This window comes from Delphinus delphis, chromosome 20, assembly GCF_949987515.2.
Source record: "Delphinus delphis chromosome 20, mDelDel1.2, whole genome shotgun sequence".
Lineage (NCBI taxonomy): Eukaryota > Metazoa > Chordata > Mammalia > Artiodactyla > Delphinidae > Delphinus > Delphinus delphis.
This window is the reverse complement of record NC_082702.1, coordinates 12051440-12076064: the sequence shown is the minus strand read 5'-3', so window position 1 is coordinate 12076064 and position 24625 is coordinate 12051440. Positions and strand designations below refer to the sequence as shown.

Below are 24625 nucleotides of genomic sequence, written 5' to 3'. Positions count from 1 at the left end.
TTGTATAACTGTCGGTGGGTCGGGGCCGGAGTCTCTGTTTCATTTCCTGACGGGGCTCTGATGCAGTGAGGAGTGTGTCTGTGCATGGCACTGCCTCTGTATCTGTGTCCGCAGTGTGGTGGTTGTGCCTAGGATCCTACAGGATGTATTTGTGTGATTCCATCTTGCTGCGTCCCTATGGAAGTCTCTGCTTATGTTGTGTCCCAGCCAAGCTCCAAGGCTGGGCTGTGTGCACGTGATGGGGCGGCTGGTGGGGCAGCACATCCTTGGATAGGGAACTCCTCCGGCCCCCACCTCACCCCCAGCCCTCTATGGCTCCCAGACCTGGGCCAGGAGGAGTGACCACATTTCTACCGCTGGGCTGGGCTGGGCAGGCCCCGGGGCCCACCCATCCAGACCTGGTGCCACTGACCCACCTGCAAAGGAAGCTCAGCACTCACACCATCCTCCCCCAGGGCAGTCACTGAGCAAAGCAGGTCAAGGGCCCGGACCTGAGAAGGGCCGGGGAGAGAGACGGGGAACTGAAACCAGGGAGGAAGAGGGGAAACTGAGAAGCCAGAGAAAGAGGAAGCGGGAGAGAGTTCATCAGCAAGACCCCAGCAGATGGGAAGAAACACAGCAGAGGGAAACCCACCCCGGCTCAGGGTGCTGTCATTTCTCTCCTGGACAACTGGTCTCCCCGCAGTCACCCTCACACCCGTTCAGTCTACTCTCAACCATCAACCAGAGGGACCCTCTGAGCACTTCAGTCAAATCACATCCCTCTTCTGTTCCAAACCCTGTCATGGTGACTTCCTCTCTCAGAGTACAAGTTATCACAGGTCCCCACAGGCCTGATGTGGTCTGGAAGGCAGGACCAGTGCAGAAGTTGTGGGCATAAGCCCTCAACTCTAGCTGCCTGGGTTTGAATCCCAGCTGTGCCGTTTGCTAACTATGTGACCATAACAAATAAGTTAACCTCTCTGTGCCTCAGCATTCCCATCTGTGGAGTGGGGAGCAAATGATCTCCAAAGCAGGAGTTGGCAGACATTTTCTGTCAAGGGTCAGATAGTAAATATTTTTGACTTTGCACAGTTTCTACTCAACTCTGCCCTAGTAGCACTAAAACAGCCACAGACAGTACAGTACCAAGTGAGCATGGCTGTGCTCCAATAAAACTTTATTGACAGGGCTTCCCTGGTGGCGCGGTGGTTGAGAGTCTGCCTGCCAATGCAGGGGACACGGGTTCGTGCCCCGGTCCGGGAGGATCCCGCATGCCGCGGAGCAGCTGGGCCCGTGAGCCATGGCCGCTGGGCCTGCGTGTCCGGAGCCTGTGCTCCACAACGGGAGAGGCCACAACGGTGAGAAGCCCGCTTACCGCAAAGGAAAAAAAAAAAAAACTTTATTTACAGAAACAGGCAGCAAGTCAGAATTTGCCTGCAGGCAATAAATAGTTTGCCAACCCATGCTCTCTTGGGCTGTGGGGAGAATGCCGTGAGCTAGTAGAGTGGAGTGGAGAATTGTTGTTATTATCCTCTGGCCTGTGAGTGTTACTTTCTGACTCAGATCTTAACACCCTTCCCCTTGCCCCTCCCTTCCAAACGCACTGGCCCCTTTCCTGCCTGTGTAGCTCACCCCAAGTTCATCTTCACTTCCAGGCCTTTGCTTTTGTCTTCCTACCAAGAACACCCTCCCCCAGGCTGCCTTCTTGGCTTCCTTCAAGTCCCAAATGCCACCTCGTCCAAGAAGCCCTCCCTCCTCCCCAAAGCCATCTCTTACCCATCCTGCTTTCCTGTTTTCGCACAACTTTACTATGTCTGCTCCTCCCCAGAAAGTAGGTTCCTGGTAGGCAGGAACTATTCCCTTAACCTCTCTGGGCTTCCATTTCCTTACATTAAAAGTGGGTGTTATCAGAGTCTATCTCAGAGCTTTGTTATGGTGGTTAAATGAGTTAACATAAGGGTCCAAGGTGCTCAATAAATAAATCTAACCCTTGTTCACCAGGAGTAAGAAACATAACAAGCGCTAAGAAGTGTTTGTGTGAGGAGGGGCAAATGAATGATGGGCAGAGACAGGAGGAGGCAGATGTAAGTGTAAATGTAAGGAGATGCAGGGGGCATTGGGGGGGAGGTCGGGGAACGTCGGAAGAGAAACCCTAGTTAGGCGCCCAACGACACAGAGACCCAGTCCTCTCTCCACCTTTAATGGACCCCAGGTGGGCTTGGGCGCTGTGTCCTTAAATACAACTCTGATGAGGCGGGTGGGGGGCGGGGCCGGGCCTGCCGGGGTGGGCGGGACCTGTCGGGAGGGGCGGGGCCTCAGCTGCACTTGCAGGAGCGCACGATCATGTTGGACAGCTGCTCCACCTTGGGCTTGCGGCCCACGTAGTACACGATGGGCAGCGGCTCCAGCGCCTGCGGCACGCAGCACGGCGCCGCCGACGCGCCCGGGTTGTGCTGGTTGTACAGGGCCAGGACCTGCGGGGCGGGTGGGCGGGGTCAGGGTCGGGGGTCATGGGGAGGGTACCCCCACCCCGCCAGCCTCTCCCCATCTCCCGCTGTCTTATCTCATTCCGTTTCTTTCTGTTTCTCTGCCTCTCCCCAGTTTCCACTCTTGGCTTGTGTCTCATTGTCTTTCTCCTTCCGTCTTCCTAATTCTCTATCCTCCTGCCTTTTTCTCTCTCATTGTGTCCCTCCGTTTCTCTCTTTCTCCTTCCATCTCCCCACCTCTTCCCAAGCCCAAGTTATGCATCTCCATGGGTCTCCCCATATCTCTGTCTCCCTCTGCCTCGTGTCTCTAACTGCTCAGACCCTGCCTCTAGTTTCTCTCCCACCCCTTTGCCACCTCCCCGCCAATCTCCCTGTCTCCTCTCTTTCTGACTACTATCTCGCCAATTCATCTGATATTACCTCTTTTTCTCCCTCTCCTCCCTCGGTTCCTGCTACCCTCATCCCACCCCCAGCCAGGGCTCCAGACGCACCTTGCTGTACTGCGTGTCCAGGCTCCAGATGTAGGGGCAGGGCCCCAGGCAGAAATTGGCGTGGTAGCCCTTGGGTTCGTGAATCCACTTCCAGCCCAGGTCCTTGCGGAAGTCAATGTAGAGCTGCCGAACGCAGCAGTTCTTTTCCGTGGAGCTGCAGGCCGGAGGGAGGGAGGAACCCGAGTCAGGAGAGCGGAGGGGTGCCCCTCCTCCCCTGGCTGTGCATGTGTTTCACCCTGGTTGCCCGCCAGCATGGTCTCCATCTTGGTCTCCCTTGCAACCCCTGTGATGATAACAGCAATAACAGTAATAGTAATGATCATCACTAACACTGATAAAGCACTTCCTCTAGTCCAGCACTGCGCTAAGGGCATCCTCATAAACATTATCTCAGGCAATGCTCAAGCCTCTAAGAAGCCAAATGAACGTCCAGAGGGGGCTACACCGACCACAGCACATCCACACACTGGAACATAAAAAACACAACGCAGCGCCACGTGTACTGATACGTTCTACGTGTGCAACAAATGTTCACTGAGCTACGACCGTGTGCTGGGCTGCGGTCTACTGGGGACGCAGTACAAACAAAACAGACAGAAATCCCTGCCTTATGGGGCCACATATTAGAGACTGTCCAGTCGCTCCTCTGCTCTGAACAAGCCCTCGCCATGGACCACAAGGCGCTACCAGATCTGGCTGATCTCAACTCCCTCCCCACTCCCACTCTCACTCTCCTTCGGCCACATTACCATCCTCGCTGTTCCTGAGTCCCAGCTCAGGACATTTGCACTTGCTGTTCCCTCTGCCTGGCTTGCTATTCCCACAGATACCCACTCTGGCTCTGTTTCTTCACTCCATTTGTATGTATGCTCAAACATCCCTCACTCAGGGACCCTTAACTCCTAGAACACTGCCTGGCATGCAGTAGGTGCTCAATAAGTATCAGTCAAACAAATGAATGTCGTCTCCTCAGAGTCCTTCCTGGACCATCCTACCCAAAATACCAATCCAAATGTTTGTTAATTCCATACAGTGTAATAACAGCATTCAGTTATGTGAGAAAACATGAAAATGACTGCAGCTGAAATGGGGCAAATCTTAATACTTGTTGATACTGGATGAGAGTTCATGGGGGTTCCTTGTACCATCTTGGTTACTTATGAATACATTTAAAGTTTCCCCTAATAAAAGAAATTTCAATCAGAAGAGGAAAAATAAATCATCACAATGACTTCTTTCTTTCCCCTTCCTCAGACTGGTTTTCCTTCTTGCCACCTGCTCTTTTATTAGATACTGATTTGTTTATCTGTTCGTTTTCTGTCTTCCTCTGAGGACAGGACTTTTTGTCTATTTTGTCCCTAAATGTGTCCCTGCAACAGTGCCTGGCATACAGCAGGTGCTTAGCAAGTACTGGCTGTATAAAATAATTGATCAATATGTTAGGTCTTTTAAAAAGCACATTGGAGGGACTTCCGTGGTGGTCCAGTGGTTAAGAATCCTCCTCCCAATGCAGGGGACGTGGGTCCGATTCCTGGTCGGGGAAATAAGATCCCACATCCTGCGGGGCAACTAAGCCTGCACGCCGCAACTACTGAGGCCACACACTCTAGAGCCTACTGAGGCGCCACAACTAGAGAGAAGGCAGCCCACGCGCCACAACGAAGAGCCCGCTCACCGCAACAAAGAGCCTGTGTGCCGCAACTAAAATCCAATGCAGCCAAAAAAAATAAATACTTTTTAAAAAACAAAACAAAATAAAAAATAAAAGCACATTGGAGAGTGGTGGTATGTAAGACTCTACTGCCCTGGACTCGTGATCTCTGTCCCAGGCTCGGATGCAAAAGTCAGTCCTCCCCAGTCTGCGGCCCTGGCTCCTTCATGTCTGGAAGGAAATGGGGCATTTTCTGTGCTGGCCCCTGGGGCCATGGTTGAGATGGGCTGGGAACTTAACTAAAAAGCTTGACTCATGGGCAGCTGAGAACACTTTAAATTCCATGTTCATAACATATGAAAGAAACACTATGCAAAGTTACAGGTACAGTATGATCCAAATTCTGTTTTGAATAGAAGGACTGGAGGGCAATATATTAAAATGTTGACAGTGACATTTCATATGTGGCAATGTGATGGGGGATATCGTTCTGTATTTTCCAAATTCTCGATAGTGGGTATGTGTTACTTTTAGAATCAGAAAATAAAATTTAAAGAAAGAAAATGCAGTACCCCCCCCCCCCAAAAAGACTATACCATTTGGACAAAATAAAAAACATATACATGGCTATGTGTAAGTGTCTCATACAGAGACTCTCTGGGAGGAGACAGAAATACAATAAAAGCCTCCTCATAGAGGGGCTGGGGGCCAGAGCTGGAGGGTCTCTGAGTATCCTTTCTGGGTTTGATCCAAGTGCATGCATTTTCCTACTCAAGAATCAATAGAGAAAAAAAAAAAAAAAATCAATAGCGGGAACTCCCTGGCGGTCCACTGGTTAAGACTCCATGATTCCACTGCAGGGGGCACGGGTTCGATCCCTGGTCAGGGAACTAAGATTCCGCATGTGTGCGGTGCGGCCAAAAAAAAATATCAATAGAGAATTCCCTACAAGGCAGGTCTTATTATTATTCCCATTTGAAGGATGAAGAAATTGAGCCTCGGAGAAAGGGGGATGTTGTCTGTTCACTTGTAGCCTACATGTGGTGGAGTTTGGGGCCAGGTTCACAGCTAACTCTGTGCTGCCCTGGAGTCTGTGCCCTCATCTGCCCAGTGCAACCATGTCAGCTTAAGCAGAGGGGGAAGAGGCAATGTGACAGGATCTCCCAGGGCAAGACAAGGCCTCTCCCAAGAGCCACAGGACGTTGAGAAGGAAGTTAGGAAACTTAGATTCCCGTGAGTTCAGCCTGGCGCCTCCCCAGTCTGGCTGGGCCGCAGTTCCCTCATCTGTACAAAGATGCAAGGGATGTTGGATCAAATAAGATGTTGTTAAGGGCCCAGGAGGCGTCAGGAAATCCATGGATGGGCTGAGGGAGGGGTCTGAGCCCCCCAAACCACAGGCACCTACGTGTGTATGTATAGGCATATTCTGGGGAAAAAAGGTTCCTGGCTTTCGACTTCTCAAGGGGTTCCCGGACTCACAAAAGGGGAAGAACCACTGTCCAGAATAATCTTTCATTTCTGGTCCAACTGTGCCAGGGTGCTGAGGTCCTAAGACTTGAAGTGTGTGATTCTATTATCCAACTCAACTGTTCTCCCTGTAGGGTCCCTGGAGCAGCAGCACCGCCTGGGAACTTGTGGGAAATGCAAATTCTCAGGCCCCACCCCAGACCCACTGAATCAGAAACTGGGGGTGGGGATAGGTGGGAGATAGCAGGCCACATTTAACAAGCCTTCCAGGTGACCCTGAGGTGCATGCCTGGGGCCTGCTGCTTTCCAGGTCCTGTGATACACACAGTCCAGGCGTTTGCAACTCTGCCCTCCAGTCTACCAGGACCCAACAGGGCCTGACGAGTAAAAGAAACCCACTTGGGGGACTTGCCTGGCAGTCCAGTGGTTAAGACTCTGCACTTCCACTGCAGGGGGCAACAGTTTGATCCCCAGTCAGGGAACAACTCAGATCCCACATGCTGCATGGCTCGGGCCAAAAAAGAAAAAAAAAGACCCAAATATGGTCTATACGTGGCAATTATTTGATACATATTTAATATTCTTTTTTAAAGTCTACAGAACCATCTCTCTGTTTCCCCACTTTGTATTGTATTTGTTGAAGAAACTGGGTCAGGTTTCCCACGATCTAGATGTTGCTGACTGCACGACCACGGTGTTGTCTAACATGTTTCTCTGTTCTCATATTTCTGGAAAATTGGATCTACCGCACTGATCAGCTTCAGGTTTGATTTTCTGGGAAGATTTCCTAAGTGACGCTGTGTCCCTCATGTGGCTGGCACTCTCTCACTGTAATAGTATAAGCTGCTGGCACTCACGACCTCAATCCATTCATTCATCCACAGGATTGTTGGGCAGAGGGTAGGATCTGGGGGTGAAGGAGTTTGGGAGCAGAGCTGACTTTCCGGCAGGAGAACTGCATGTAACAAAGCCCAAAGGCACCATCAAAATATTAAGCAGGGGAGGGCCAAGGTCACATTATCATTCTAAACTCGCAACACTCTAACTCTGAACTTCAACATTCTAGGACTACAACTTTTCAGTTTTCTTGGACTGCAATATACCAGCCTCTCAAGATTCTAACACACCAACAGCTTTCCAGCTTTCTAGGATTCCCACATTCCAGCTCTCCAAGATCTTGGCATTCTTGAATTCCAATATTTCAAAACTGCATTCCAGGGCTTCCCTGGTGGCGCAGTGGTTGGGAGTCCGCCTGCCAATGTAGAGGACACGGGTTCGTGCCCCAGTCCGGGAAGATCCCACATGCCGCGGAGCGGCTGGGCCCGTGAGCCATGGCCGCTGAGCCTGCACGAACGGAGCCTGTGCTCCGCAACGGGAGAGGCCACAACAGTGAGAGGCCCGCGTACGGGAAAAGAAAAAAAAAAAAAAAACTGCATTCCAACATTCCACAATTCTGAGCCCATCACTCAAGAGGTCCAAGCTGCCACGTTCTAAGATCACAGCCTTCCAAGATTCTCACAAGATTCCAGCCCTGAGTCCCAACATTCTAGGTGACCAAGACTCTGGCTTTCTCCAACTCCAACATTTGTGGATGCTAATAATGTAACACAGGACTCCACTATTCTGGCCCCAACAGTCAAGGACTCCAATCTGCCGATACGGGAGACTCCAGTCTGTCAATGGTATAGTAATCCAACACGGGCAATCTTCCAGTTCTGAATTCCCAAGTTCTAGGATCCCAACATCCCGTGAGTCCAACAGTCTCAGATTTCAATAATGAATACCGATTCTCACATCCTAGAATCCCCACATGCTCGAACCCCAACCTGCCAGCAGGACAGAAATCTAACGTGGCGACCTTCCAGTATTGAATTCTCAGTGTTCAACGTTCTAATAGTCTCTGATTGCAACCCACCAGCCAGAGAGCCACCTGCTCTCAGCATTCAAGGACTCCCAGTTCGCACATCCCAGCATCCTAGGCCTCGGACCTCATCCCCCGAACGCTCCAGGCTGAAGCAGATGCCAGCCCAAGCGTAGCACCAGCCAGGTGCCCAATCTGCGGTGCCTGCTCAGCAGACGGCAAGGAGGCCCCCAGCCCAGAAGGCGTCAGGGAAAGGCTGCAAGGTTCACCTGAAGCAGTAGTTGGTGTCCAGGGCTCGGCGGTGCCGGGAGCTGTGCAGGTGCTGGGCCCTCTCCAGCGGGGTGGCCATGAGGAGCAGGAAGGGCCGGTTCATGCCATGAATGGTGGCGAGGTCACCCCGGCGGCCGGAACTGAACCCTGCTTTGGTTTGGGAGTCAGGCGGTAGGGAGGGTGGGGGAGACATACACACACTCTCAGATGGATGAATGGGAGATGGTCAAGGGGAAGAAACACACACACACATCACTGGTGGGCATGGGGCCGGGCCGGGGAGGTGGGCCTCACCGTTAATGTCCACTTGGAGAGTGTTATCTTTGCTGTCACAGGAACAGTGGGCACTGAGGCGAAAGCCCTCTATTTCCTCTGTGGGAGTGGGGAGAGGGAAGCCAGTGTGAGGGGGCGGCTCACCCAGTCCCTGGGGGAGGAGAAAGGAAGTAGCAAACCCCCGGCGTGGGGGTGGGGGGACCTCCTTCCTGCCCCTTCCCCTGCCTGGCCTCTCACTGCACCCTCGTGCTCCAGTCCTTTGCCTTGCAGCCTCCTCCTCCTGCAGGTCTCAGCTCAAAGGCCACCTCCTCCTGGAAGCCCTCCAGGACACAGCCCCTCCCCCACTATGACAGCACTTTATTTTCTCCATAGCACTTACCCTGACATTTGTATCTGACTATTTATTCCCCTCTTTGTTCTCAGTGGCAAAGCAGGATACGTGGGGGCAGGGATCCTTGTTTTCTTGTTCCCCACTGGGCCTGGCCCACAGTCACAGTAAAAACAAACATCTCCTGAGTTCGCACTGGGTGCCAGACCCTGTTCTAAACACTTTTTGTGCGTTATTTCCTTTAATCCTCACCAAAGCTCCCCATTTTACAGATGAAGAAGCCAAGGCCCACGGAGAGGGGGTGACTTGCCCAAAGTGGGAAAAGGCAGGGCTGGGATGCAAGTGCCTGGGCTCTTGTCCCAGGGCCGGTGTGGAAGAAAGTTTTCTTGAATGAATGAGTGAATGCCTTTCTAAGCTCCCACTATGTGTTGGACCCTGTGCTGGGGGCTCTGGACTCAGCAATCAGCCCAGGACACTTGTCGCAGTGCTCACCTGCTCCCTAACCCCCATCTTTTCCTCTGGCCAAACCATCACTTATCTCATGAGTCTCAACACAATCATCCTCATCCAGGAAGCCCTCCTGGACCCCTCCAGATGGGTTTGGATGCCCACTCTCAGCTCCCCCATCCCGGCCCTGGTCATTGTGGCCATCACAATGGGAGTCAGGCGGGCTCCCTGCTAGGGCTTTGGCAAGATTTCCTAGGTGTCTAGAAGTGACTGTGGGCCCCATGAGGGCAGGCCTAGAAGTTGTCATGGTTACCACTGTGTCCCCCACACCACCCGCACAGGGCCAGGCACATAGCAGGAATCTACTGGCATCTACTGAGTGAAGGAATGAACGAGACGGAGACTAGGAAGGGAGATGTGGGTACTGTGGACTCAGATGAGACAGGACAGACAGTCCTCTTCTGGACAGATCAGGTGTGCCAGGCTCTCCCTGGACTCAAGGGCTCTGCACAGCCTATCCCTCTGCCTTGAACACTCTTGCCCCTCCGTCTTTCCCAGGCTGGCTCTACTCATCCCTCAGACAACCGCTCTAATGTCCCCTCTTCCAGGAAGCCCTCCCTGATTTCCCAGGCTGGGTCAGGCACCTCCTCTGGGCTCCCCCTCCCAACCCTGCCCACTCTGGGATATTACTACCTGGTTTTCAGGTCTTTCCCCCAAATCTCTTAACCCAAGCAATGGATGATAAGCTTCACGAGGGCAAGTATGGTGCTGTTTTGGTTACTGTTTTGTCCCCAGCATCACCCAGCACAGGGCAGGTGCTCAGGAAATGGATTTACCATTAATCACTCAGGTTTGAGTGCCTGGAAGGAGGCCCAGGTCTGGGCTCTTTGGCACCAACATGGGGTGGGCGGTGCTAGGCAGGGGAGCCCCAGGACAAACAATGGGGTCAACCCCATTACAAAATAGGGGTTGGGAGGGACTTCCCTGGTGGTCCAATGGTTAACAGTCCGCGCTTCCACTGCAGGTTCGACCCCTGGTCGGGGAGCTAAGATCCCACATGCCACGCAGTGCGGCCAGAAAACACAAAAAAAATAGGGGTGGGGCAGACAAGCGGTCCTCACCTCCGTGGGTCAGCCACTGCCGCACAACTCCAGTGACGTCAAAGGACAGCCACTCCGGCGAGTCGCTGGGGGCCAGCAGCCGGTTGCTGAGGTAGCGCCAGGAATCATTGCTGTATTTCTGGGGGATAATGAATTGGGGGGAGAGACAGTGGGTAGATGCTGCCACACACCCCTCATGTACACTGCACCCCTGAGTCCATCTGCTCCCCGAAAAGGGCTTCCACACAGTCCTGCAGACTGTCCCCTCCCAGACACCCAAACCGAGGGGCCCACAGGAGCCACCCACCCCACAGCAGCCCAGAGGGGAGAGAGAACCCCAGGCTGGGGGGTCAAGGCACCTGGGCAGCTCATCCTCTATGCCTGACCCCGGCGTGGCCATGGAAAATTCCTCTCCCCTTTTGTCCTTGGTTTCCTCACTGATGAAATGCCAGGCGGCCCCTTTCGGCTTGGACAGCCCACGATGCCACGATTCTCCTACTGACATCGTAGGGGTCACTGACTATAGACAGTTCTGCAAATTTGGCCCCCCAAATTCTGAGAGTCTATCACGTTCCTTCTTTTTTGAAAAAAAAGTATTTATTTTTTATTTATTTATTTTTGGCTGCTTTGGGTCTTCGTTCCTACGCGCGGGCTTTCTCTAGTTGCGGCGAGCGGGGGCTACTCTTTGTTGCGGTGCACGGGCTTCTCATTGCGGTGGCCTCTCCTGTTGCGGAGCACAGGCTCTAGGCGCACGGGCTTCAGTAGTTGTGGCACATGGGCTCAGTAGTTGTGGCTCGCGGGCTCCAGAGTACAGGCTCAGTAGTTGTGGCACATGGGCTTAGTTGCTCCGCAGCATGTGGGATCTTCCCGGACCAGGGCTCGAACCCGTGTCCCCTGCGTTGGCAGGCAGATTCTTAACTACTGCGCCACCAGAGAAGCCCCGAGTTATCACTTTCTAGAAGTTATGTTACAAGTCATTCCATAACGCCAGTGCTCAGTGGCACCCCAAGAATTACACATTCAATGAGCCTGAGACATTCCAGAGGACTCATGTTCTACAGACCCACGAGTCTGACATGCCACAAACCTAGACGTTGCAGACGCCTGACATCCACGTGGAATGATCCCCTGGGAGCTGGCAGGATAAAAGCGAATTCTCTAGACTCCAAGAAGTTAACATCAGACAAAGTTCCCTTGTTTTGGTTTTTTTTTTTTTTTTTTTTGCTGTACGCGGGCCTCTCACTGTTGTGGCCTGTCCCGCTGCGGAGCACAGGCTCCGGATGCGCAGGCCCAGCGGCCATGGCTCACGGGCCCAGCCGCTCCGCGGCACGCGGGATCCCCCCGGACCGGGGCACGAACCCGTGTCCCCCGCATCGGCAGGCAGACTCTCAACGGCTGCGCCACCAGGGAAGCCCAAAGTTCCCTTGTTGTAAGAGTCTAACACCTACTACTGAATCTAACATTCCACATGACAGGGATTCTGGGTCACACAACCTTCAAGAGAATCCAGAACTTCTTGAGGCTCCCATCTTCCTGGAGACTCTTCTAGAAAAGAGCTAACCAAGAGACCTTTCCGTGATGATGGAAAAGTTCTTTATCTGTGGTGTCCAAAATAGCGGCTGCTAACCCCATGTGACTACAGGCCACTTGAACTATGGCCAGTGAGACGGACGAACTGAATTTTTTCTTTTATTTAATTTTGATCAACTTAAATGGCCATAGGTGGCTAGTGGCTACTGTGTGGGGACAGAGCACTTTGAAAGTCTGCAACCCTTACAGAGATTCAAACTTTCAAAAGTCCTGAGTTCTTAGAGTCCAACTCCTAAGATTCCGGCCTTCTAAACGTTTAACCTTCTAGGGCTCTAGGAGTCTGAAAGCTTCAGAGCCCTGTGATCCCACAGTCCGTGCCTTCAGGATCGGTCACTATGGACCCTGAAGCCACCAGCCTTCCAGCCGCCCCAGCCCAGGCCACCTCTGGGGCCCTCGCCCCCACCTGGTACAGCTCCACGTGCTGCTCCACTTTTAACTTGAGCCTCAGCAGGCGCAGCTCTGCCCGAGAGAGCAACACAGGTTCGGGCACCGCTTCCCGGAGCTCCGACGTGTTGAAGAGCATATACATGCTGTGTGGACTACGCTTGATTTTCCCATAGATTTCTAGGCAGAAGGAGCCGAGAGGGGGGATGTCAGGGTTTGACGGGGGCAGGGGAGCTGGCGCACCCCAAGTCAAAGAGCCCTGGGTTGGAGTCTAACCCTAACACATTTTGGCTGTGTGACCTTAGGTGACTGGCTTCCCCTCTCTGGGTTTGTTTCCACCTCTTTAGACGGGATCTTATCCACCCTTCCCTCCCATCAACTGGGAAGTGCCCCTCAGGACAAAGCTGGCACAGGGCTGGGCACTGCTCTAACTGCTTAGGCCTCCCCAGCACGTGGAGCCTCAAACGCAAGTTATGTCGCAGCCCAGGGATCACGGGCATTTGAATCGGACTGTGCCTCGACTGCCTTCTTTCCTGGGCAAGTCACAAGCCCTCTCGGAGCCTCAGTTTCCTATTCTTTGGGGAAAGATCAACCTGACATCAAGTTCTCTGCCTCCCAACCCAGGCTCTCCTAACTGAAGCGCGGGAACTTTGGGCAAGTGAATTCCTCTCTGTGTGCCAGGTTCTCACCTGTAAGACAAGGACTGATTACAGGTTGCTAGTGTGAAATAAGCGAGATGATGCAGATAAAGTATGTCGTACAGAGTCTGCATACAATGCTTACTCTAATGTGTGTGTTCAACAACCCCATGAGGAAGATACTATTAGTATACCCGTTTTATAGATGGGAAAACTGAGGCAAAGAGATGAAACAATTGGCCCCAAGATCACGCAGCCAGGAAGATGCAGAGTGGGGATTCAAACTCAGCCAGTCTGATTCCAGAGACTGTGCTCTTAACCCCTAGGTTATGCTGCCTTCCTGCTAATGTGACATTACTCTTGTTGTTGTTGTTATTATTATTATTGTTTCCTTCCCCAGCTGGTTAGAAAAGGCAAAGTTCATTCTAGGTAAGAATGGCTTCGGGGGCGGGGGAAGGGGAACAGAGAAAATTAGGAAGTTTTCTAGTCTAGGAAAAGTTGGGGGTTGGGAAAGAGCGGGGCAAGCCATGAACTCCTGGATCAACTGGGACAGCTGCTTTAGGCCTCTGCAGTGGGGGCATGGAAATGGTGGAGACATCCGATGAGAAAGGACAGAGGAAGCCCCTTCTGTGGGCCTCCTTCCCCTACTTCTCCCCTCTCTAGCCGGGCCAGCCCCTGCCCCGCACAAAAAAAGCCCTATCTTGGCCCAGGAGTTACTCAGCAGACCCCAAAGGAAGGGTAGAGCCCAGGCCTGGGAGACAGATAGGGAAAAAGAGAGATAGAAGGGTTAGGAACGGTCAGAGGGAGAGATGGAGAGTAGGGTATGGAGGAGAAAAAGCGAGAGAGAGGGAAGAGATGGAGAGACAGAAACTGGGAGACCCAGACTGGGACAGAGAGAGTAACGGTGATGCAGGAGAGATGGAAAGGCAGAGATGGGAGACAGACACACGGGGAAGAGAGACATAGGGTTTGGGAGCGAGATGGAGGCAGAAGAGGAATGAAGAGAGACTGAAGGTATCAGTGTTGGAAAAATCTCTACAACCAAGGTGAAGCTACGACGGAAAAGGTGAGACGGAGATGTGGGAGGGTAGGGGTGTCATTCGGCTGAAGCGGCAACTGGGTACACAAATGGGCCAGAGACCCACAAGTCTAATGCCCAAGAAGGAAAGTGAAAGCAGGGGGGTCGCCCCCAAGCCTCGGGGCCACGCGGAACGCCTGGGTCTCCGCGGGCGCCGATGGGGCGGGCCCAGCGGTAGTGCCGCCCTGAGCTGGGGGTGAAGGGGGCGGGAGGCGCCGCTGCCACCGCGAGGGCGGGGACCGGACCTGCCTCGTCTCGCCCCAGGCTCCGCGCGCGATCCCCGCCCCCCGAGGCACGGGAAGGAAAGGAAGGGAGGGAGGGCTAGGCGGCCGGACGCTGGGGTTTCCCCAGCCTCCTAGAGAGGAACTAGGAGTTTGGGGTCCAGGCTCTCAGCATTCAGCTCTGCTGGGGTTCTCCTGTCCCCTTCCGGAAGCGCAGGCTCCGCCCCCCGCGCGTGGCACACACGTGGGGCTTCCTCACCCCTACCAGCTCGGTTTTCTCACCCGGGTCTTGTAGAGTCGCACCCACCCACCTCTCCCTCTACGGCTCGACTCCTCGCTCAGCCCTCTCCCTTCCATCCCGCGGCGTGGCGGAGGCTCGCTGCTCCCAGCATGGCACCGTCCATCTCTCCTCTGCCCGCTCCCAGGTCCACCTTTCCCACGCTTGTCTCTCCGCTCTGTATACCCCTTCCCACGACCCAGTATTCTAGGTTTCCTGGGGGCTCGCTTCCTCCGCTGGGCTTCCTCCTCTCACGTCCGTCTGCGAAATAGAGCACCTCCCGGCGCATCCCCGGCATCCCCCTGGGGTCTCCGCTTCTCTCCCGCCAGTTTCCCCCACCCTACGACCTCGCGCCCCCTTTTGACCTCGCATTGATCACCCCCTCCCCGCCTCTCTCTCTAAGCCCTTCCCCAATCCCGCGTGTTCTTCGCGCCGTGTGCAAATGCGTCCACTCTCCACTTTCTGGAACCTCTGGGGTTCGCTTCACCTAGTTTTTCTGTCCTTGAATCTTCCTGCCTCATGACCCGTGAGCTCTGGGTCAGCTTTCCCCACTACCTCTCCTCTCCCCAATGCCAGGGTCCTCGCTTCTCCCAAAGCGAGCTCCCTCTCTGCGGGCCCCACCCACGACCCCCGCACTCTAGTGCACCCTGCAAGGGGAAGTCTTTTTCTACACCCCCACCCCGTAACTACTTCGCTTCTCTCCCTCTAAGGGACTCCCCCCGCCCACGATCTCGCATGTTCCTGTAGCCCTCCAAAAGCGGTCCACTCCGCTCACTATCTCCTCTTCAAGACCAGATACCTGGGGGGTAGGGAGCTCAGCCCTATCCTCTTTGAGACTCCCCCTCCCAAGTTCCCGGCGCCCCCGGGGGTCCTCTTCCCCCAGCCAGTTTCCTCTACCGGTAATTTCCTCCCCGTGACCCCTGCACTCCGGCGCCCCCTGGGGGCTCCCCTCCAGGGTTCCCCTGCCCCTCCGAGCTCACCGTTGCTGTTTTCCACCATTAGCACGCGGGTGACCTCCTTGGCGTAGTAGTCCGCCTCTGGCTCAGGCTCAGGTTCGGCACTTTCCCCGGCCACCCGGTCACGGGTACTGTTGTAAAGAGCCAGTACGGCCTCGGGCAGCGGACCGGGCGGCACCTCCCCCTGGCTCGGGGGGCTGGCGAGCCGAAGCTTGGACAGAATCTGGCCGCGGATGGCCTCGATGCGCTTTCGCTTCACCAGCTCCATGTCGATGGTCTTGCAGGTGGACAGTCCGGCGGCCGGCCGGCCAGGCGGCAGCACTAGTAGCCACAGCAGCGGCAGCAGCAGCGGCAGCAGCCGCAGCCCCGAGGGCGGCATGAGGGAGGCGGCGCCCCCGGCACAGCCGAGAGCGCAAGCCGGGCTGGGGTGGGAAGAGGGAGGCCCCGCCCCTACAGGGGCTGGGGGGGGGGGGTCTCCCGAGGAAAGGTAGGAGGGTCTGGGGAGGGAGGGAGTTGAGGCCCTCAGGGAGGACGGAGCGGAGCTGGAGGGGCGGCTCTGATGGGTGTGTTCTCGGTATCCCACGGCAAAAACCGAGATGAGCGAGATCTGGTACCAAAGGTGGGTGGTCTTGAATAGGAAAGCTGAGGCAGGTCTGAGATTGATCCCGTCTCCTGGATCCCGGAGGAGAAGGGTCCTTGGATGCGCGGGGGCTCAAGAGAGAGGCTAGGAGTTGGGGGCCGTGCGGGAGGGTGCGACCGATGTCTGGGGTCGAGTCCTCGCGGGAGTCGGGTATGAGGCTCCTGAGGGCTGGTCCGGAATGGGGGCGCCCGGGGAACGCCGTGTGGGGGGAAGGAAGGGAGCAAGCGTCCGAGGCAGTGCAGGGCGGAGGTGCGGTCTGGGGTCCCCCAGTCCTGCCTCGCGGAGCAGCGCTGCGCGAAGGTCCCCGCGCCTTTGGCTCCCAGCGGCAGCGGAAAAGTCTCAAAACTTTTTTCCTCTTCTCCCAACCAGCTCGTCCCTCCTCCCGCTCCTCCTCCCCCTCCTCCCCGCAGTGGCGGCGGCGGCGGCGGCGGCGGGGGCGGCGGCGGCTCGTCTCAGACTCTGGGGCCTTGGGCTGCTCCTCGGCGGCTCCTTCCTCCGTTCCCGGCTGAGGCCGGCCCCGCGGGCGGCTTCGAGCCGGGGGGTGCCCCGGAGGGGGCGTCCCCCCTGCCCCCGGCCGGGGGCCTCGCTGTCTGGCGGATCCGCGGCGGGAGGAAGGGAGTGGGACGGCCTGGGGCGCGAAGGGCGGCGGCGGCGGCGACCGGCTGGGGCGGCGGGGGGTTTTTGAAGCCGCCCCGGCCCCACCCAGGAAGCGCGCGGGGCGGGGGCGGCCCTCAGGGGGAGGGCATGGGGGGGGGGCCGGTCCACAGTCCTCATCTCGCGTGGGCGGGCTCCGAGGGGGGTCCCTTAAGCCCTGGGGGGAGGGGGCGGGCACCCGGCTCCGCCCCACCAACAGGGTGCTGCCTCCTGGCGGCTGAGCGCTACCAAAGCGGGCGGCTGTGCTGCGTGTGGCTTTGAGGACTGTGCGAGGGTCACCGAGGGAATAAAGACCTGGCGGGGAGGGCTCAGTCAGAGGATGGGGACGCAGGGTACAGGGAATCCGAGGACGACCACCCCGAGTGGAGAGTGGGAAGCTGGGGCAGTGGGGGAGAGGCTCAGTCAGAAGACAGGGAGCCAGTGGGGAGAGGGGCACAGAGGAGGGGGACCCCCAAGGAGTGGGGGCCATAAGAGCATCACCCAGAGTGGGGAGGGGGTCAGAGGTTGAGGCAGAGGACAGGGGAAGGGGGCCTGAGGAAGGAGGGTGACAGTGAGAGGATGGGGCACTGGACATCCAACAGATGAAGGTCAGAAAAGCACTCACATCTGAAAGAACTGCTCTCCTTTACTGAGCCCTTCCATGTGCCAACAGCTTCTCTGCACCCAACCCCTGTGAGCCCACACATTTACTGCCCCCATTTTACAGATGGGGAAACTGGACCTGGGAGGGGCAGCCACTGGGCTTGAGATGCTAGTCAGGATAGGAGCCACACCAGTCTTGGCTGGGGTCAGGTCAGACAGTCTCCAGAGCCCATGCTTCTGACCCCTGTGCCATCCTGCCCCTCACCGGGTGTCCAGAGATATGGCTGGGGGCCAGCGGTCCACACAGGGTCCTTCAGCATTCGACGCCATAACGATCGAAGTGGCGCAGCAGCAGGCCCAGCTCAAGGTGCACGGTGCCACCGGCAGCAGTGTGCAGGCGATAGCGGTCAGCCCCACTGTAGATGGCATCTCCGTGCAGCAGCTGAGGCCCGCCACCCACGAAGGCCCTTGCCAGCTGCTCCCGCCAGCTTCCTAGGGGCCGCCACGTGGGGCAGTCCAGCTGGTGGGTGCCTGGACTGCTGGGCACATGGCAAAAGCCGTAGCCTGCAAGCTGGCAGCGGCCGAAGCTGTCCTGGGACCACACCTGGAGATGGAGTCGGGGCCAACCTGCAGCATAGGAGGGAGGGAGGCAAAGTGGGATGGGTACAGCCCAGCAGGAGCTCCTGGAGATCCCAGGCCCGTCCTTCCCCGCCAGGTTTCTGCCCCAGCCTCCTCTCTGGACTCCTACCCCCACAGAGCAGCCAAAGGGATCCTTCTGAATCCGTATTCCTCCCCTGCTCAAAACCCTTCTATGATTCCCCAGTGCACTCAGTATAAAGTCCGACCTGAACATTCAAGGCCCTTTAGGTCTGGCATCTGTTGACTTCCCTCTCCGTGGCCTCTTCCTCTGTGTCCCCGTCTCAAGGGAGCCCAGTCCCCAGGTGAGTATGTTGGGCCTTGTCCTCGATGCCTCCCTCCTTCTCTCCCCGTGGCCACACCCTGTCCTCTTTTCTGGCCTCAGGGCCTTCTTTCCTGCTCCCTCCAATCCAACTTTCACCTGGCAGCTGGAAGCATCTTTCTCTCCCTTCCATAGGTTTCCCAGTGTCCTCACTCAGAATATAATTCAGCTCCTCAGCCTGTAGGCAAAGCCCTTGGAGACCCAGCTCCATTTCACCCTCCTTTCTGAGCCCCTCCGTGCTAGGCCTTGTTCTAGAAGCTGGAGACACAGCAGTGAACAGAGCAGACAAAAATTCCTGCCCTTGTGCAGCTGACGTCTTGAACAACGAACATAGTAAATACACAAATTATAGGGTACGTCAGATGGTGATAACTGCTCTGAAGAAAAACAAGCTGGGTACGGTGAGGGTAGGCATGCAGTTTTTGTTTTTGTTTTTTTAATATTTATTTATTTGGTTGCACTGGGTCTTAGTTGCAGCAGGCAGGCTCCTTAGTTGTGGCATGCGAACTCTTAGTTGTGGCAAGCATGTGGGATCTAGTTCCCTGACCAGGGATCAAACCCAGGCCCCTTGCAGTGGGAGCGTGGAGTCTTAACCACTGGGCCACCAGGGAAGTCCTGGCATGTGGCTTTAGAAAGGGGGTGATCAAGCAAAACTTTCCTGAGAAGGTGACATCTGGGTGAATGCTTAAAGGAGGAGAGGCAGTGGGGGCTATGTGGATATCTAGGGAAGAGTGCTCCCAGCAGAGGGAATAGCTAGTGCAAAAGCCCTGAGGTGGGAGCTGCCTGGTGGGGCCGATGTGGCTGGAGCAGAGTGAGATGGGGGAGAGGGGGAGGAGGTGACAGAATCAGATTGAGCAGGGCCTTGTGATCCATGGTAAGGTTTTGCCTTTTACCCTGAGTGAGATGGGGACCACAGAGGGTTCTGAGCAGAGGAGGAATGTTACCTAACTTAGGTGTTCACAGGGGGACAGACTTATGGGGCTGAGGTGGGAATACCAGTAAAGAGGCTACTGTAATAGCCCAGTGAGAGGTGAGGGTGGACAGATCGGGGTGCTGGGAAGAGGGTAGGGGGAGTGGTGGGATTCAGGATTCATTTCAACGGTGGGGCTAATGGGATTTCCTGATGGACAAAATTGGGGCAGGTAGGAGAAAAGAGGAGGCAAGGATGATGCCCACATTCAGAGACTCGGGGTCCTTAAGAGCTGAAAGGACTGTTGCCTGCCTCACTTTCCAATCCATCACCCACAAGGCAGCCAGAGGGATCTCTTAAAAGCAAAACCTGACTTGTCAATCGCCTGCTCTGGCTCCCCAGTGCCTTCAGGATATGGCCTCCACTCTGCGGCCTGGCATTCAAGGCCTTGCAATGGCCTGTCCCCTGTCCCCTGCCACCTCACCCCCCGCAGTCCTCCTGCTCTCCGTCGGTCCTCCAAACGCCCCTGGCTCACTTTCCCCCTTGAGGCTTCCACACATGGTTTTCTACCCAGAACCCTCTTTCATCTTTCTGTTTTAATAGCTCCTACTGTCCTTTCACAGCAAAGCTCAAACATCCCCCTCCTCCAGGAAGCCCTCCCTGAACCCCCCAGCAGGGTCAGGCACCTCTGCTGGCCTCCCATAGCCCTTCAAGATCCCCCATCCCAGTCCTGCCCACTCTGGGTTACCACTGTCTGAGGGCAGCTCTGTCTCTCCCAAGGGATGATGAACTGTGTGGGGACAGGGCTGGGGAGCTGTCTCAATCACTGATATCTCCCTGGCTTCACCTGACACAGGGCAGGCACTCAGTAACTATTATTTATATGGTAGAAATATATGGCATATTTACCTAGGCTATTTCCTGGAATCCACCCCTCTTTTTTTTTTTTTTTTTTTTTTGCGGTACGCGGGTCTCTCACTGTTGTGGCCTCTCCCGTTACCGAGCACAGGCTCCGGACGCGCAGGCTCAGCGGCCATGGCTCACGGGCCCAGCCGCTCCACGGCATGTGGGATCTTCCCGGACCGGGGCACGAACCCGCGTCCCCTGCATCGGCAGGCGGACTCTCAACCACTGTGCCACCAGGGAAGCCCCACCCCTCTTTAATGACCCAAATGTTCTGCCAGAAGAGGTTTTCTGATACCCCTCCTCCCCCACGTATTCATCTCCCCTCTGAGCAGCTGAGGAGCCCTACCTGCAGAATAGCTACCAGCCCTCACCTCTCTCTCTCATAACCCCTCCCAGCTTCCTGCTGATTGAAGACTCTCTTGCTTTGTCTCTGTGAAAGCCACCTCCCTCTCCCCCTGGCTCTCCCCTTGACCTTGCCCCGTCCACCCCTGCCTCTGCCCCACTCCTAATGCACTCTACAGCTGGCCTGGGGAGGCTTCAGCTCACCCTCTCCAGGGCCAAGCGTGGTCAGGAAAGGGACCCAAAGGGCATGGGGGCAGGAACAGCACTTGATGTTTCCAGTCCCCGCAGCACTGAGTGCCTCTAACCCACTCCCCTTAGTCTAGCCTGGGGCCCAGGCCGGGAACTCACCTTGTAGGCCTTTGGTGGCAAAGTGCAGGTCGATGGGATGGGACCAGTAGGCCATGTCCCCTATCTGGGGGGTGTCCACCTGTGTTTGGCCCTCCCGCACGCCTGACAGGAGCTTCCATGCTGCCCCTGCAGTGAGAGCCAGGACACGGATGAGGCAGGGCGGGGTGGGAGGCAGCCATCAGGAAGGGGATCCCACTGTGGCTATAGGACCCCATTTCTCCCTGGCATTGGGGAGCGGAGGGTTGCAAAGCATGGACCCTGGAGCCAAATGCCTGGGTACAAATCCTGGCACTATTTCTTCCTGCCCATGCAACCTTGGACCAGTTACCTTTCTCTGCCTCCGTCTTCCCATCTGTAAGGTGGGTGTAATAATAATGCATTCCTCCCAGGCTTGTGAGAAGATTAAATGAGTTAATACACATGAGGCACTGAGAACAGTGTCTGGGGCATAGTGAGTGCCAGATGAGTGCCAGGGATCATTTTACTACTATTCTCACCCCACGCTTAGAGGCCAAGTCCAAGGACTAAGATGGAGCTGAGGCGGTCCTTCACAAGCAGAAGCACAGAGCAAATCGTGAACGGTGCGTCGTAACAGCAATCCTACTGAGGGTGAAAATAATAGCAAAAATGCACCGACTGCTTACTAAATGCCAGACGCTGCGCTAAGCGCTTTAGTAATGAATTCATTTAATCCACCCTCTGGGACTCTTAATCCCCACCCCACCCCCAGTTTTCAGACTCTCCTCCACAGGAGGAGAGTCTACAAGGCCTTACATGGCCTGGCCTGTGCCCCCCCCAACCCCTTCCTGAACTCATCTCCCATCACTTTCCCCATTCCTCACCACCCTCTAGCCTCAATGGTCCTATTTCTTTCCCCTCCTCAGGGCCTTTGCACTGGCTGTTCCCTCTGCCCAGAAAACTCTGCTCCTGGATGTCCCTATGCCTGGCTTTTTTTCATCCTTCAGGGATCAGCTCAAGTGCCACTTTCACAGAGGGGTTCTCCCTCACCCTCTTATCCCAAAACTAACCAGTCCCTCTCACATCACCTCTCATCTCATTTCTTCCTAGTACCTAGTACACTACCTGTAATCATTGCACTCACGTCTTTATCTGCTTATTTCTTTTCTGTCTCCCCTGCTGTGAGCCCCAAGAGAGCAGGGATGTTGTAAACTACTGGATCCCTAGAACCTCAAACCCAGATCTTGGTATACAGAAGGTGTTCAATAAATGTTTGTTTTGGACAAATAAATGATCCTAGGAGGTGGGGGCTAATACAATCCCCATTTTACAGGTAAAGAAATCTTTACCTTTCATTCCACAAACCTTTACTGAACACCTACTCTGTGCCAAGCACTGTTCTCCATGCTGGGGCTACAGCAGGACCACAGCAGACCAAGGTCCCATGGTGGAGCTGATTCAAATGGAGCTCTGCTTTCGTTTTTAGGTTTTCGTTATTTTTTTTTTTTTTGGCCGTGCCACGCCACATGTGGGATCTTAGTTCCCCGACCAGAGCTTGAACCCGTGTCCCCTGCAGGGGAAGCTCGGAGTCTTAACCACTGGACCGCCTGGGAAATCCCTCAAATGGAGCTCTGACTGACGGCAGAGACCAAGCCCTTTATCTGACCGCGCCTTGGCTCTCTATTGGATTAACTGCCCCCTACCCCGCTTCTCCCTGACCAAGAGCCCCCTGAAATAAAAATCATGTTGGTTACTGCTCCCTTGCAGGCCAGGTGAGGAGAGCACCAAGCCTTCAGTCAGGATCCTCACATACAAGACTTCCTGACACCCCTACGAAGGACAAAGAGTCACACTTTACAGATAAGAAAACTGAGGCTGCGAGAGGGACTAGCACTTGCCAGGTCACAGAGCAAGTGAGTGGAAGAGGGTACTGGAAACCAAGTCTGATTCCAGGCCTTGCTTCTTATTTGCTTAGCTGGAGGATCCCAATTTCCCAGGGAATCTCAACCACCAACCTACCCACCAGTGAAATCGCAAAGAACCCCAGGCCTGAAAAGATGATGATGGCAATGGCCACACTCATTTCTTGGGCATTTATCTGTGCTAGGCAACATACCTAGGGCTTTAGGAACAAGAGCCCATCCAATTTTTACACAAGCCAGGCAAACACTTACTGAGGACTTACAAGTCTAGGCCCTCTTCTAAGTGCTACTGATATTCATTTAGTCCTCACAGCAACCCCATGAGGTAGTGTTATTATTCCCATTTCATAGACAGGGAAATCGAGGCAAAGACAAGTGGCCAGGGTCACACAATTAATAAGCAAGAGCTGGTTTTGAAACCCAGGCAGTCTGTGCTCTTAACCTCAGCACTCTGCTGCCTCGGCTGCCATTAGCTTCATTTTCAGACAAGGAAACTGAGGCTCGGAGAGGTCAAGTCCAAAGGCTCACAATAGGCAAGGGAGTTCGTATTTGAGCCCAGACCTCGTGGCCACCTGGTGGCCTGTGGCCCTAGCCATCACACCACCCACCACACTACACTGCCTCTGATGGAGAGGCGTGAAAATTGAGACCTCCAAGGTCCTCCTGGGCCTGTGTGGATGGACTTGGATAACTGTCAGAACAGCGTTCCTACATTCTCACAGAGAAATATGAATACAGGAGGGTGGCCTCGCCTCTTCATTTCAAGATGGAAACTTCCATTTTACATTAAGAGCTCAACAAATGGAGATGGTTAAGCAAAGAGTTAAGATGGGGGAGGCACCAGAGCAGCCCTAAGACAGTGAATGAAGTCCAAGCAGTGTCGTTACCGCTGTCAAGTGTTTTGAGGACAGGGAGTGTGTGCTGGGGTAGCTGGGTGGGTCCAGCCTATAGTCTCATATCCTTAGGGAATGTGTGTTGAGAGAGTGGGAGTCTGAGTCCCCAGAGATGGGATGGGAAGGGATAATAAGAAGGGAGCCTGAGACTCACATGAACAAAGCGTGGTCAGGGTTAGGAGTCCTGAGAGCCCATGGAAGCTGAGGATCAGGGACTGAGGTCAGGGGATCAAGGAAAGTAGGTGGAGGCGTCTAGGCTGCGGGGTCTTGGTGGGGAAATGAACCATGCTCGGGAATACCTGTGTGGATGCCCCACTTGCAGAAGAGGCTACTTTCCGAGAAACCGGTGGCCCCCATGATCTGCCCAATCACGTGCACCTCAGCCATGGCCCTGGGGAAAATATAATCACAGCCTTATAAGAAAAGTGTACAATTATCTCCACCTAATAGATGGGAAAACTGAGGCCCACCAAGTAAGGAGCAGTACTTGGGATTCCAAGCTAGTTTCGTCAAACCACTGAGGCTGCGGTCTTAACCATGATACTAACTGCCTCTCCAGGAGAGCCGCAGAAAAATGAGGGGCGAGAAACGGACGCTCCAAGGAGCTGGCATCTAACTCTGCCTGCCTCTAAAGTAACCTTTTCATCCCGCTCATTGCAGCAGAAAGTCCCGCCCCAGGGGAACATGGCTCCGCCCACAACACAAAAGCACCGCCTCCTCGGGTCAGATTTCCGCCCCCCACCGCCATGAGGCGCATGCGTTCTAAGTGCAGGGCACCTTGGCTCCACCTCTGAGCCCGCGCATGCGTTATTCCTACCTCAGAGCGTCTAACGGTTAGGAGAGGCGAGAGCGGGGACTGGAGTTCATGGACCTGACCTGTCCCTCTCTCCGCAGGCGCTGACTTCCCAGGCCTAGCTCGCGCCTCTCGCAGGACCTTCCCGGCAGCAAGATTGCTGAGACGCCAATCCCTCCGAAGCCGCGCCCGCCTCCCGGCTCCCTAGTTGTTGCTGAG

The 24625-nt window shown here is 55.2% G+C and overlaps 2 protein-coding genes across 4 annotated transcripts; both read right to left on the bottom strand.

Annotated features, from left to right (window-relative positions):
* Window positions 1-774: 774 nt before the first annotated feature.
* On the bottom strand, window positions 775-16011 carry TGFB1 (transforming growth factor beta 1). Of its 2 annotated transcripts, none has more exons than XM_059999847.1 (7): window positions 15525-16011; window positions 12350-12510; window positions 10378-10495; window positions 8503-8580; window positions 8208-8358; window positions 2960-3113; window positions 775-2456 (listed from the first exon to the last, which is right to left on the bottom strand). In XM_059999847.1, exons 1-7 carry the CDS (start codon window positions 15877-15879, stop codon window positions 2298-2300), a joined length of 1176 nt encoding a protein of 391 aa, XP_059855830.1. In that variant the 5' UTR covers window positions 15880-16011; the 3' UTR covers window positions 775-2297. The 2 variants fall into 2 exon arrangements, with proteins under 2 accessions (XP_059855830.1, XP_059855831.1); XM_059999848.1 differs by having other exon boundaries at window positions 776-2456; window positions 8208-8355.
* Window positions 16012-17415: 1404 nt separating this feature from the next.
* On the bottom strand, window positions 17416-24625 carry B9D2 (B9 domain containing 2). 2 transcript variants are annotated; one of them, XM_059999850.1, is made up of 4 exons: window positions 24431-24625; window positions 23913-24004; window positions 20841-20966; window positions 17416-18003 (listed from the first exon to the last, which is right to left on the bottom strand). In XM_059999850.1, exons 2-4 carry the CDS (start codon window positions 23998-24000, stop codon window positions 17690-17692), a joined length of 528 nt encoding a protein of 175 aa, XP_059855833.1. In that variant the 5' UTR covers window positions 24001-24004; window positions 24431-24625; the 3' UTR covers window positions 17416-17689. The 2 variants fall into 2 exon arrangements, with proteins under 2 accessions (XP_059855833.1, XP_059855834.1); XM_059999851.1 differs by having other exon boundaries at window positions 24490-24617.

Bases quoted from the DNA above. Each gene is read 5' to 3' on its own strand.
- TGFB1 (XM_059999847.1), bottom strand. From the start codon at position 15,879: ATGCCGCCCTCGGGGCTGCGGCTGCTGCCGCTGCTGCTGCCGCTGCTG. The intron at 10,496-12,349 runs GTGGGGGCGAGG...ATTATCCCCCAG, and splicing joins AGCACGTGGAGCTGTACCAG to AAATACAGCAATGATTCCTG. The intron at 8,359-8,502 runs GTGAGGCCCACC...CCCAAACCAAAG, and splicing joins TCTCCAAGTGGACATTAACG to CAGGGTTCAGTTCCGGCCGC.
- B9D2 (XM_059999850.1), bottom strand. From the start codon at position 24,000: ATGGCTGAGGTGCACGTGATTGGGCAGATCATGGGGGCCACCGGTTTC. The intron at 20,967-23,912 runs GTATTCCCGAGC...CTCTCACTGCAG, and splicing joins CAAGTGGGGCATCCACACAG to GGGCAGCATGGAAGCTCCTG. The intron at 18,004-20,840 runs GTGAGTTCCCGG...CCTATGCTGCAG, and splicing joins TGCCACCAAAGGCCTACAAG to GTTGGCCCCGACTCCATCTC.